Source organism: Mytilus edulis, chromosome 4, assembly GCF_963676685.1.
Source record: "Mytilus edulis chromosome 4, xbMytEdul2.2, whole genome shotgun sequence".
Classification (NCBI taxonomy): domain Eukaryota; kingdom Metazoa; phylum Mollusca; class Bivalvia; order Mytilida; family Mytilidae; genus Mytilus; species Mytilus edulis.
Genome location: NC_092347.1, coordinates 69,867,258 through 69,879,576, shown reverse-complemented (window position 1 = coordinate 69,879,576; position 12,319 = coordinate 69,867,258). Strand labels below are relative to the sequence as shown.

General features: G+C 30.2%; 1 protein-coding gene across 7 annotated transcripts in view; it reads right to left on the bottom strand.

The window, feature by feature from the left end:
• Positions 1–1,506: 1,506 nt before the first annotated feature.
• The window catches only part of LOC139520368 (dynactin subunit 1-like), a 60,124-nt gene continuing 49,311 nt past the window's right edge, over positions 1,507–12,319 (bottom strand). For all 7 annotated transcript variants that reach the window (XM_071312953.1, XM_071312952.1, XM_071312954.1 and 4 more), the window contains 11 exons: positions 11,529–11,622; positions 10,649–10,777; positions 9,941–10,083; positions 8,602–8,735; positions 6,720–6,790; positions 6,462–6,533; positions 6,069–6,224; positions 5,668–5,725; positions 4,966–5,057; positions 3,596–3,691; positions 1,507–3,245 (listed from right to left, as the gene is read on the bottom strand). In XM_071312953.1, coding sequence (XP_071169054.1) covers positions 3,111–3,245; positions 3,596–3,691; positions 4,966–5,057; positions 5,668–5,725; positions 6,069–6,224; positions 6,462–6,533; positions 6,720–6,790; positions 8,602–8,735; positions 9,941–10,083; positions 10,649–10,777; positions 11,529–11,622 — 1,180 coding nt within the window. In that variant the 3' untranslated portion in view covers positions 1,507–3,110. The remainder of the gene's footprint in view (positions 3,246–3,595; positions 3,692–4,965; positions 5,058–5,667; positions 5,726–6,068; positions 6,225–6,461; positions 6,534–6,719; positions 6,791–8,601; positions 8,736–9,940; positions 10,084–10,648; positions 10,778–11,528; positions 11,623–12,319) is intronic.

The following is a 12,319-nucleotide window of genomic DNA, read 5'->3' as shown; positions in this document are numbered from 1 at the left end:
TTAACCAAATATTTGAAAATCCATATTTATTTAAGATATTTTTTATACAAATCAACCATTCGAAAGTAAATCCACCATCTACGTTAAGTTTATAAATATATCTATATCTATACAAAAGAACCCTATATTCTGACCAATACTTAAAACTTTGTGCATCTTGATTTAATTGTTAAAAATCTGTTAATGTTGAATTTAGGGGTTATTTTAGGCCTTTTAATTGCATATTTCTTTACATGGTAGTTTTTTTTTCAGATATAAAAAAAAACTATCTGCTTGACTGTTTAATAGAAATAGACTATGCTTGCAGGGTCTTGTTTTTTGTTTACACCAAATCTGACAGATTATTATTAAGTTGCAAAATATTTTAAATGAGAGCTGAAATTTTTTCTATCTTTAAATGTGCATTGAACAATGTTGAAGGTTAAAATAATCATAATGAGAACAAGAATGAAGAAAACATCTTGGTCCCAAAAAAAACCATCATCAACCAGGATATAATATTCCAAATTTTAATTTATTATACTTATATCAGTTGAAATCTCAAGCCACTATTTTGCATGTTTACAATGTAGGTCATGTCCCAACAGAAAATCAATGAATTTGACAGTACAATGTACTCTTAGCACAAACATATAAGGTCACTGTGAAATAGACATCTAGGGCAAGAAACAGTCAGTTATACCAAACCAGTTTGACTAGATGTCTAGTTTAAAACCAGTTTGACTAGATGTGTCCTATATTTTGACAATGTAAATGACATGAGGACCTGCATGGGTTTTTTAATATGAAATTATCTGTATTCTTTAAATTTTTAGGGCATTTTTCTTTTAATAGCCTTAAAAATAACTCTCATTCTGTAAAGCAAATTCTCATGAAAATGATTTTACTATATAGTCTTTCTGTTACAAGATTATTTATCAATTATGCACATTGATCATTATATTATCGGAATTGATTTACAGTTACCTAAGTTTCCTTTTTATTTTGCACATTTATTCTTTATACTTTTGCACCGCATTATTCTCTATTCTTTATTTTGTTGTTCATTTTCTCTATTCTCTATTTTTTTGTTGCTATTACATTTATTCTCTATTCTGTAAACCCCATTCTGACCCTTATAGGTAAACTTCTATTGTATGAATGGGATAAACTGACCTTTCAATTCTCAAGGCTAAATAAGTATTTTATAGGCTAAATACAAACTTACCTGTCAAGGTAGAATTGTAATCTGAGTGATACCGGTGTTATTCAAGTCACCATAACCTACACTGAACATGACATCTAGAATTATTTTTGTTGTGAAACTTCCTTTATTTCCAAAATATCCATTAGCCAAATTTTTCAAAATGTTAAGTTTATTGGAAATACTTGTAATCATACCAGTAGTAATACCATTTTTAAATTAATGTACATTGCTCATGACCTCAGCTCCATTTTTCCCAACAAAATAACAGGGCAACTCCTAATGTAAAGCAAAAAATAAATAAATAAATAAATGGAATTAAGTCATTTTTCATATTTTATTGATGATTTAACATTGACTTGCATTAACTTTGACCAAAGCATGTGTTTGCATTTGACAGTATATAGTAAATCACCAAAGCACAATACATAAGTTTGACAATGCTACATTTGATTTTCAGGAAAACAACTGCAATTTTTAATTTCTACTCATAGTGGCAAGATCAAAATAATAAGTAAAATCCACTCTTAAACCAGATATATTAATTATCTAGAAGTTGTATAAATCAGATGTGTGTCGCTTGTTTATCTCAATGCTTAATTTTTTAGACATAATGTAAATATGCTGGACTTTGGCTGTTTTCTGCTCTTTGGACAGGTTGTTTGTTGTCTCTTTGACACATTCCCTATTTCCATTCTCAATTTTATATAAGAGCACATTTTTTTTTATTATAATTAAACTATCATAAGAGCTTTACTAATTTGTTTATCTAAACACTTTCAGGTTTAATTGTTAAATGTGCACATAAATAATTGCACTTAGGTCTTCTGTAAGGTAATTGTGCATTACTTTCCTTATTGCATACCAATATTTTTATATTTCATTAAGATGATGAATGTTTACCAGTATACATGTATGTGTTACTACTTATATGGAAATAGTTTGTCTTGTAAATAGATTCACATCTAAACATAATAGATATTTTCTGCTCAACTTGAAAATGTATTATTAAAGTTTGTCAAAAGTTTTTTTGTCTTGTTTATTACAATATAATTTCACACAAAGCACAAGACATTACTCCTATTGGTCTTTCCTTAAAAATGCAGTTGGTCAAAACATGGATGTATAATAATACAGGCATGTATTAGGAGTAAAGCATATCTTGAATGTGAAAACATTTTTTGTGTTTAATAATATTTCTAGATATAAAAACAAAAGTTAATCTAGGTTATGGTGTGACTTTGGTACAATAATACCCTACATATCCCCAAACCTAAACAAAAAGATATTATTCCTACATATCCCCAACCATTCTAGATGATTTTTTTCTATGTAGCCAATGTATAATGTTTATTGCACTATTAAAAATTTAAGCATTTGTTTCTTGATATTGTTAAATGTTAATGAATTTAACCACATAATTGTTATAATAAATAAACAAAAATAAATATAAAAAAACACTAATTTTCATTCATTTCCAAAACACTTGAAAAATGAACTTAATAACATAATACACTTATATCTAAACATGCATTATTAGTCTTAATCAGATTTTGAAAAGAGAATTTTTATTTTTGATTACAAATATTCAAACTTTTCCATTCAAGCAGTACAGCGTTTCGTTAATTTATATCTCAAGTGAAGCGAAAAGATGAAACTATTGAGACATTTTGTCTTCATGAACAATTCACTGTTCAGAATCTACTTCTACCAAACAGCGGCCACCATCAATAAGTTGATTATTTTGCCACTTTTGGATGCCAATTTAAATTCAGATAAAAATAAGAATCAAAAGGACTATGGGTAAATCTTGCCATTATTCATCAATCATAATGCTTGGGTGTCTGTTTTATTTTTTCAAACTTGAATAATGATGAAAATTAGTGTTTCACAATTCATAAACAAATGTTTTACATATAAGCACTAATCATGTGAATAATAAATGTATTTTCTGTAATTGATCTGATGTCACATGTATGGGTACACGTTCTCCATGGCAACCTTTCACAGGTATACATATCTTTGCTACTAACATACTGTCACCACTCTTTTCATGCAGCATCTAGAAAAACAATAATTTGTTAATATTTTTTTCTAACTAAACCACTGGCATTGAAGTCTTTTTATTACACCTATTTTGAGTTTATTCTGTATTCAGATTAACTGTAATTCTATCAAGTGAAAAAATACCTGAAGTGGTGATTGTGTGGTAGGGTAAAAACGATTCAGATAAGTCAAGTTCCATGGTATAAACTGTTTTGATGGAGATAAGTTCATGAATAGAAGACATAAAACAGAAAATTTTTAACCAAAATTTCACCTTTAAATCATCAGAAGATAAAATGGAGCTTCTTAATACTGGCATTTTCTATTTTTAGAGAGGATTGTAAAATAATCACAAATAAACGTCACCTTAGCAAACTGTGGAGTAGGAAATGTAGAGAAATCTGCTCTGACTTGTCCTCCAGGTCTATTAGCAGCTTGTACTGTTGTTATATTGGCTTGTAACTGTAAACAAATAATGTTATAATTATTGCTCAGGTAAATACTCTGCACCAGGTGACAAAATCTGAAGTCCACACTTCTGGTTAGAGCAAAAAATATTGCAAACATAGCTATTTATCACAATTTTTTGCAATTAGCACTTTCAAGTCTACTTGCATCATTTTATTTTTTGGCAAAATTTGATCATGTTTTTTTTTTTAGAAAAAGATCTATTTTTTTTTTACATGTTTGCAACAATTTGTACCTTTAGTAATTTTTCTACTTGAAAGTCATGTAAAGTACTAGGTCCGGTAAGGGACCATTTTGGTCTCAAATTTAAGGTTCACCTGATGAAAGATTTTGTACACTTTTTAAACACGTAAGTGTCTACTTCAGTCGATTCAATTAGTTTGTGTGAAAGATTTGAACTGATTCAGTCATTTCAGACGCTCATATTCAAGCTTAAATATGGAAAATCTATCAAATCTATATGCCATAATATGTCACTTTTCAGATAGTTTTTTGTCAAAAATGAAAGTGGCCGCATCGGTGTTCACTCTGAACCTTTATATATATGATATGTATTATCATCAAATACAACTTACATTTAAATATTAGAATGAACACAAATGTGGCCACTTCCTTTAAAGACGAAATCTGTCTAAAATTTAGCTAAAATGCTAAAATTGTGAAGATTTCAGTAATTAAGCACAACTTAATGATGCTAGTACCCAATATAAGTGCATTGTATTGTCAAAAACAGACCATATTTATGTAGCAGAAGTATTCTACTTTCCAATAAATTGCTAAAAGTTAATATTATAACAATTTTGTAAAACTGATATATTTTGGGGCCAAAAAGGGGTCTTACTGAACCTACTCCTCTGACAGTTAGCAAAAATAGTTGGTTACAGTATCTAAATAAATGGGGAATGTGTCAACGGAACACAGATGATGCCCTAATGTTACTAAGGGACATAACTCAAGAATGATAAAAATAACGCTACCCAAATTCTTACTTAATCTGAGTTTTGTGGTAATAAGCATTGTGTATAAGTTTCATAATATTTGGGTAAAGCAAACTAATTTTAGAGAACTGAAACAAATTTTGGGATGTTTAAATAGCTCAGGATAAAACTTAATGCCCCTTCTGCTAAGACTGGAGCATGAAAAAAGTAAAAAGAAATTCCCACTTAACAGCTATATATAATGATGTTAAATTCAATTAATTTTCTCTTAGGATTTTAAAATGATACAATTCTGCCTAATGTTTTCTTTCTCAACATGCTAAATATTACCTCTTGCATCTTTTTCTCCAGTAACGTCAGTAATGTTGTTCTTGCTATCAATTCTTTTATAGGATCTACACTCTGTGATGCTGGTTCTAAACCTACAACAAAGTAATCAATGATATCAAAATATTTTTAAAATCATAATATTAAATTTATAGTCATAAACCTTAGCAATTGGACTTTGTGATTTAAAAAAAAAACATCCATAACTACAAAAACAATTGAAATGTTACAGAAAATTTGAAGACAATTTCTAATGATTGAATTGGATTCATCTATCATCTTCAAATCAATAGTTATTTATAATTGTTCAAATCCATAGTTATTTATAATTATTCAAATCAATAGTTATTTATATAATTGTTCAAATCAATAGTTATTTATAATTGTTCAAATCAATAGTTATTTATAATAGTTCACATCAATAGTTATTTATAATTAGATCTCTGACAATATATAAAAATTGAATACATTTGAGAAAATATTTGTTTGACTTATGCATTAATTTAAGCGTTGCAGATTAACTTAAATTAAAGTAAAGAAGATTATGTATCTATAATTCACCATAACCTATATACCAGATGCAGACCAGATAACGTAATGCCGCCTTTAACTATCAAAGTTGGGCATACACTATAATTGCATCTTGTGTACTTTAAAATTCAATATAAACATTTAAAATTTCCCATAGAATAAAAAAAAACATACCAGGTTTACGCTTTGTAATATCAACCACTCTTGGATGTGAACACAAATTATTTACTTCCTGTAAAAAGAAATGAGGAGCAATCAAATTAAAATAATCATTTTGTGTTTAAAAAGTAAAATGCATAAATTCAACAATCATTTATTACTGTGAAACATGATATATAATGCAAATTCTTTTAATGTGTTAAAGACATTTTTTCAAGTTTTCTCAAACAATAGGAATATATAGCTAATTTTCTGACACCTAAACAGAATAAATTATAAAACCTGAATATTATATCAAGGAACTATTTTAGTTTGAAAATGCATGCCTGAATAATGTGAAATAACTCTAAGGTAAACCTAATAACAAACTGAAAATAGATATAAATATACAGAGAATATATGAAAAACATATTTACATTTTGTAACTCTACTGTTTGTTTGACAAGATTCTTTAAGTCAGCAGCACCAGGAAAGCCATCTGGAATCTCTCTAGGTTTATCTGGTTCCTTATGTCTATTCATCCATGGAGCTCGTTTTGGCACTCTCAAGGGAGGTAATTTAGCCATTTTCTCCTATTGTTAAAAAAACATTTATATGTATGGTAACTGATAAAACCTTTTATTAGTCAACAGTCTAATTCACAAAATTAAGGACCTTAAGCACAAAATACATTTTTTGTTTTGTTTTAATTCATAACATCTCAATATCCCCAATACTTTGAATTATGAAAATTTGACAAATGTATCAAAAGAAAAAATCTGTGAGTTAACAGGAAAGAGTAGTATAATCTTTATTAATACATGTAGTACCTTCATTTGATCTGCTTGTAATCGTATATTCTCATTCTTTGTAAACTTTAATGCTTCTTTCAGAGTAACAATCTGCAATGGTAAATTTAAAAACACACATCAATATAATTTATATAAAATGGAATTCATTGTCTATGTTATTGACAGTTTATTATCAAAGCTCAGTTTTTTCTGTGTTTTATGTCCAATGTTTTATAGCATGAAAACTAACAAAATAACATTCATCATTATATTAAAATTATGGAATATTAATCTTACCTGTTGTTGAAGGACTGGTGATTCGTGGATAGCTGTTGGCATACCTCCCATTGGTGATAATGGACTAGTAGCTGAAAGAAAACCAACAAAGTTGTATAATACTGTTAATCATGCTAAATACTGTTAATCATGCTAAATATAAGCAAAATGAAAGAACAAATTTCAGACTGTAACACAGATATTTCAAACAACTTCAAATCTAACAAGAAGTAATTGTAACAGGATGCTGTTACGAAGTCTCCCAAACAAAGCTCCGATAACTCCCCATTCATATGGTCCCATGTTCATTTAATTTGATTTTTTGTCCCATACAAGAATATATATGGCTTACGAGTAGGGATCTCCACCATTTACAAGTTTTCAAACAGGAGGGGGTGGTGGTGACCCCCAGGGACTTTACCTACATTTCAGTTGATTTGTTTTATTGTCCCCTACAAGAAAATATATGGTTTAGGGGTGGGGATCTGGACCGTTTACAAGATAATAGTACATTCTCAAATTGAACGGGGTGGGGGTGACCCCCAGGAACTTCCATCTAATTTTATGTGATTCGTTTTATTGTCCCATACAAGAATATATATGGTTTAGGGGTGGGGATCTGGACCGTTTTCAAGTTTTCAAACAAGAGGGGTTGGGGTGACCCCCTAGGGACTTCCCTTTTATTTCATTTGATTTGTTTTATTGTCCCCTACAAGAATATATATGGTTTAGGGGTGGGGATCTGGACCGTTTACAAGTTTTCAAACAAGAGGGGGTGGGGTGACCCCCTAGGGACTTCCCATTTATTTCATTTGATTTGTTTTATTGTCCCCTACAAGAATATATATGGTTTAGGGGTGGGGATCTGGACTGTTTACAAGATAATAGTACATTCTCAAATTGAACCGGGTGGGGGTGACCCCCAGGAACTTCCATCTAATTACATGTGATTTGTTTCATTGTCCCATACAAGAATATATATGGTTTAGGGGTGGGGATCTGGACTGTTTACAAGTTTTCAAACAAGAGGGGGTGGGGTGACCCCCTCGGGACTTCCCTTTTATTTCATTGGATTTGTTTTATTGTCCCCTACAAGAATATATATGGTTTAGGGGTGGGGATCTGGACCGTTTACAAGTTTTCCAACAAGAGGGGGTGGGGTGACCCCCTAGGGACTTCCCTTTTATTTCATTTGATTTGTTTTATTGTCCCCTACAAGAATATATATGGTTTAGGGGTGGGGATCTGGACCGTTTACAAGATAATAGCACATTCTCAATTTGAAGGGGGTGGGGATGACCCCCCAGGGCATCCCCCTATATCTCATGTGATTTATTTTATTGTCCTATAATCATTTCTGAAGACTGCATGTATCTATCACTTATAGTTTTCAAGTTATATTCATTTAAAAAAATTTGAAAATAAAATCCCATAGGGTTCTATAGTAAAACCCTCCCTGCTTTCTACCCCCCAAAACACCCCTTAATAGACCCCAATGCACAAACGAAAGATTGATGGCTCACCTAGACATATTAGTCTACCATTTTATGAAATCCTAAGTCAATCTGACAAGCGGTTTTGGAGAAACGCTGCGGACAAGTTCATTTTTTAAAGCGGCGGAAGAAGAAGAAGAATAATAAAAATAATAAGAACTGAGCAAAAACAATAAGTCTCCAAACTTTGTTTGGGAGACTTAAATATGTAATAGTTAGTCAAGACTAATATTTATGATAAACATGTATAAATTTTCTACCATTTAACTCCATTGATAACAACTTTTATCCACTCAAGAACAGCAATGATAATGTTACTTTAAATTTTATTTAATTTATTTTTTTGTGTGATTTTGTCCAACATAAGGTTCTATATACATAAATAAAGTGATACATGTATCAAAAAATACCTGAAGCTTGTCTTGATATGCCCTCCAGCAATGACTTTTTGGACAACACTTTCAATCTTTCTTTCAGCTCATATTTCTCTTGTTCTAGAGCATCAATGTCTGCTTGTAATGAATCCAATGTTTCTTCATATTGCCTGCAAATATTGTAAAATTACATTTCAACTGCTATGTTTTTACGCATATCCTTATACAATCTTTAAGACAAACTTTTTAAGCCTTAACATTACATAGGAAAATTCAAGTACAGTCAAACCTGATTAAACCGGACCCTGAATCAAGTCCCATAATTTTCCATTCAAAGTCTTTGTTAAAATACCCTTTGTAAACCGGACCCTGTGTATTCCGAATTCCGGTCTAATTATGAAGTCCCAATACTCTTAATTACATTAATTATTACCTGTCAAAACCGGTTTGTCTAATTAATTTCAATGATCGATATGCAATCAAAACATATTTGTTGATACAATATAACTTTTCGTGATAATCAATTAGTCAGGTGTCAAACTGTGAACCTACAATCGTACAGTAGTGAGCTGTATTATTTATTAAAACATTATAAACGTGTCAATTAAACGAAAAGACACACCGAATATATATCTCGGATTGAACTTACGTTTTAACTTGGATAAACAAATTAAAATCGCGAAGTAAAAAGTTCACATCGTAATTTCGAAATCCTTGGTTCCTTGTTGTGAACCCCTAAACAAATGACCTTGATAATGAAAAACACCCGGATGACAACAATCAATGGATATTGTACACTGTACGACAACGTTTCGAAAGTGATGACATTACGTTTGATAATATTCTGGCTTTTTAATCGGCCATTCCAACATTTCAAATTATTGATCATGGGAGTAAATCGAAACTCTTGTCTTACAATCCAAACAATGAAAAACTAAGTGAAGTATTTTAATTTATCAGATATAATTTACAATCAGAGAGAATTTTTTCATGCAAAATGTCGGACATCACAAGTCATTAACTTCCGGTCAAAACAGAAACCAGAATAAACCGGCTCACTGTCCAAACCGGCCCTTTTTCATGGTCCCGTAGCCGGCCGGTTTATACAGGTTTTACTGTATATGTATTTAAAGTATATGTATTCAGTTAAGATTTAACCAATAAGCTTTTACTAACATGCAGAATGCATACAATGTATTATCTGGGGAAAAAAAAACAATTTAAAAGTCTATTTTACTTTGTTACCAATCCATATAACATGAGGAAACTTTTTATCAGAAATGATTTCAGTTTAATATTTTTGTACATTTCAAACTAGCTTTTTGACTGACATCATATTAGCAGCTGCAGCAATACAATAAAAAAGTTATCATACTTTTCTTTTTTCTTGAACTGTGCCAGCTGATCGTCCATTTTTCTTTGCATTTGGTCAGTACGGTCATCACTGTCTCTTGTAGCATTTTCAACCTTTTTCTCTAACAATCCTAATCTGACCTGCTGACTGCTTAGTTCTTCTTGCTTTTGACAGAATAAAACATTAAATCATATAAGATGTTTCTCATCTCTTGTAAGGAATCTGTTTAAAAACTGTTCATCTTATCTTTTAAAAATTTCAGGATCACATAAGCAACTCTCAAGATTTGGACTTTGGTTAATTAAGAAGATATTGAAGGGTTTATATTAATGTGACTGATTGAGTATCTCAATAATAGAACTTTCATTCTGATATCTAATACATATATCAGTTAGGAACTTTTCCTGAAATTGCAATTAATCTCAAGTTTGTTGTTTCTGTCTTCAACACAGTAATTATAAATGCATGCAATAATAACTGAATTTACAGCATCTATGAAAAAAATCCAATTTCAAGTGTTCAGAGTTTAATTACTTTTTACATCATTGACATGCATTTCAATTAAACAGAAACGAGAAATATGTTTCCATGTCCCATGAATTTATGTCAACTGTAGACTACAAGTTCTTACTATTTTGATAAAAGGAAGCTCTTTCTGGCATGAGAGTTAACACCAATGTTATGATGTCAATCTACAGTTATTTCTTTATCATGTTTATCACAAAATACCTTCATAAGAAGTTTTTTCTTTAGTTCTATAATCTCTTCATCCTTTGTTGCCATTCTGTGTTTCATCAACTCAATGTCAGCAATTTGTGTCCTTAACATATCTGCTCTAACTTTAACTGGAGCAAGAGGCTGTAAAATAATATAAATAAACTATAAATAGAAATTCTGTTTTAAAATACTATTTTTGACATCATATTTCATTAAAAATTAAACAAAAATCTGATGGAGGAGTAATAAGTACACTGTAAATCATTCCTTAAATAAACTTAAATTAATAAAGTATATTACTTTGTAATTATCAATTGTATGGTCATGTGTTTTTATTATGACATAAGTGAATACAAAATATAGTTCTTCCTTGGTCCTAGGGAACTATATTATGTATATAGGGAATTGCAAGTGCTTAATAGCCATTCATAACAATATGAAACAGTTAATTTTAATAACGATTCTACTGTAATAATCATGTTTGAATACAATTTTCTAACAATAAATGCAAATAATTATTATGGTTTTAAAATAATTAAAGTGTTCTTCACATGGATTTTTAAAAGTATTTATGCTTTACATACACATTTCAGTATAACCAATTTTCTAGTAATTTGTCAAGTGTCTATCTTTAAGCTGCTGGAATAAAACATTTCATCAGAAACAGTTTCATTTAAAGAGACTTATACTCAGATTTGCTTATGAAACTATTCCAAACAAAATCTACAACTTGCAAGAAAATGAGTTAATAGATACTATAGACCAACTTATTTTCGTGAATACTTTATTTCTTGTTACACCTTTTCTAGACCACTTTGTGGCTATTTAATTTTGGAAGTCACAAAAATAAGTTGGTCTACAGTAACTGTTCACTGCCATAAATAAGTTATACCATTTTCTCGTGTGTTCCATCAAAATCATATTCTCCATTCTCCATAGCATTGGCTAACTTGTTCATGGCCCCAGCTACCATTCCAAAAGACTTTCTGTAAACAATCAAACTCAACATATCATAGATTGATTTACCATTTACAAAGAACAGTAGCTTTTTCTGAGGCAAATATTTTGTCACCATAGCAACGATGTAGTTTTTCATAAATTTCAACATTGAAGACTCCTGCTTGTTTTTCAGAAACTTGATAAATTAATTTATTGTCTCTTTTGCCAAAAGTATTTGGTATTAATCATTACTTTAGGAAAGTTGCTTGTGAGCTTCAAAATAACAAGGTTCCAGAAGTATCTTTATATTCTGTCAGAAATTTGCCATAAAAGATTTATTCAGCCGTAAACAAATGTGTGTCAATGCAATTGTTTTAGAATATACACATTTAAAAAATTTGAAGGCTCTGGAGTTCTATTTGTCTATCAGATATCTAGTACATGTATAGAGGTATTTATATTGTCAAAATCTTTCATGAAATAATAACGATTTCACCAGGTTGAACAAGTGTACAGTTTTTAAAATGCATCTTAAAAAAAATATGTTAAGAAAGTGGTAGCTACTTGGCAAAATTTTCTGATGCTATTTGGCAAACAAACATCTTTAATGGGAGTTTAATTCAATTTTCTACCAATTTATTTTAATATCTATATATCAATTATAACTAACTATTTTTACAATAGTTCGTGCCTGTTGAAGACGTACAGCATGTATGCCTGTCCCAAGTCAGGAGCCTGTAATTC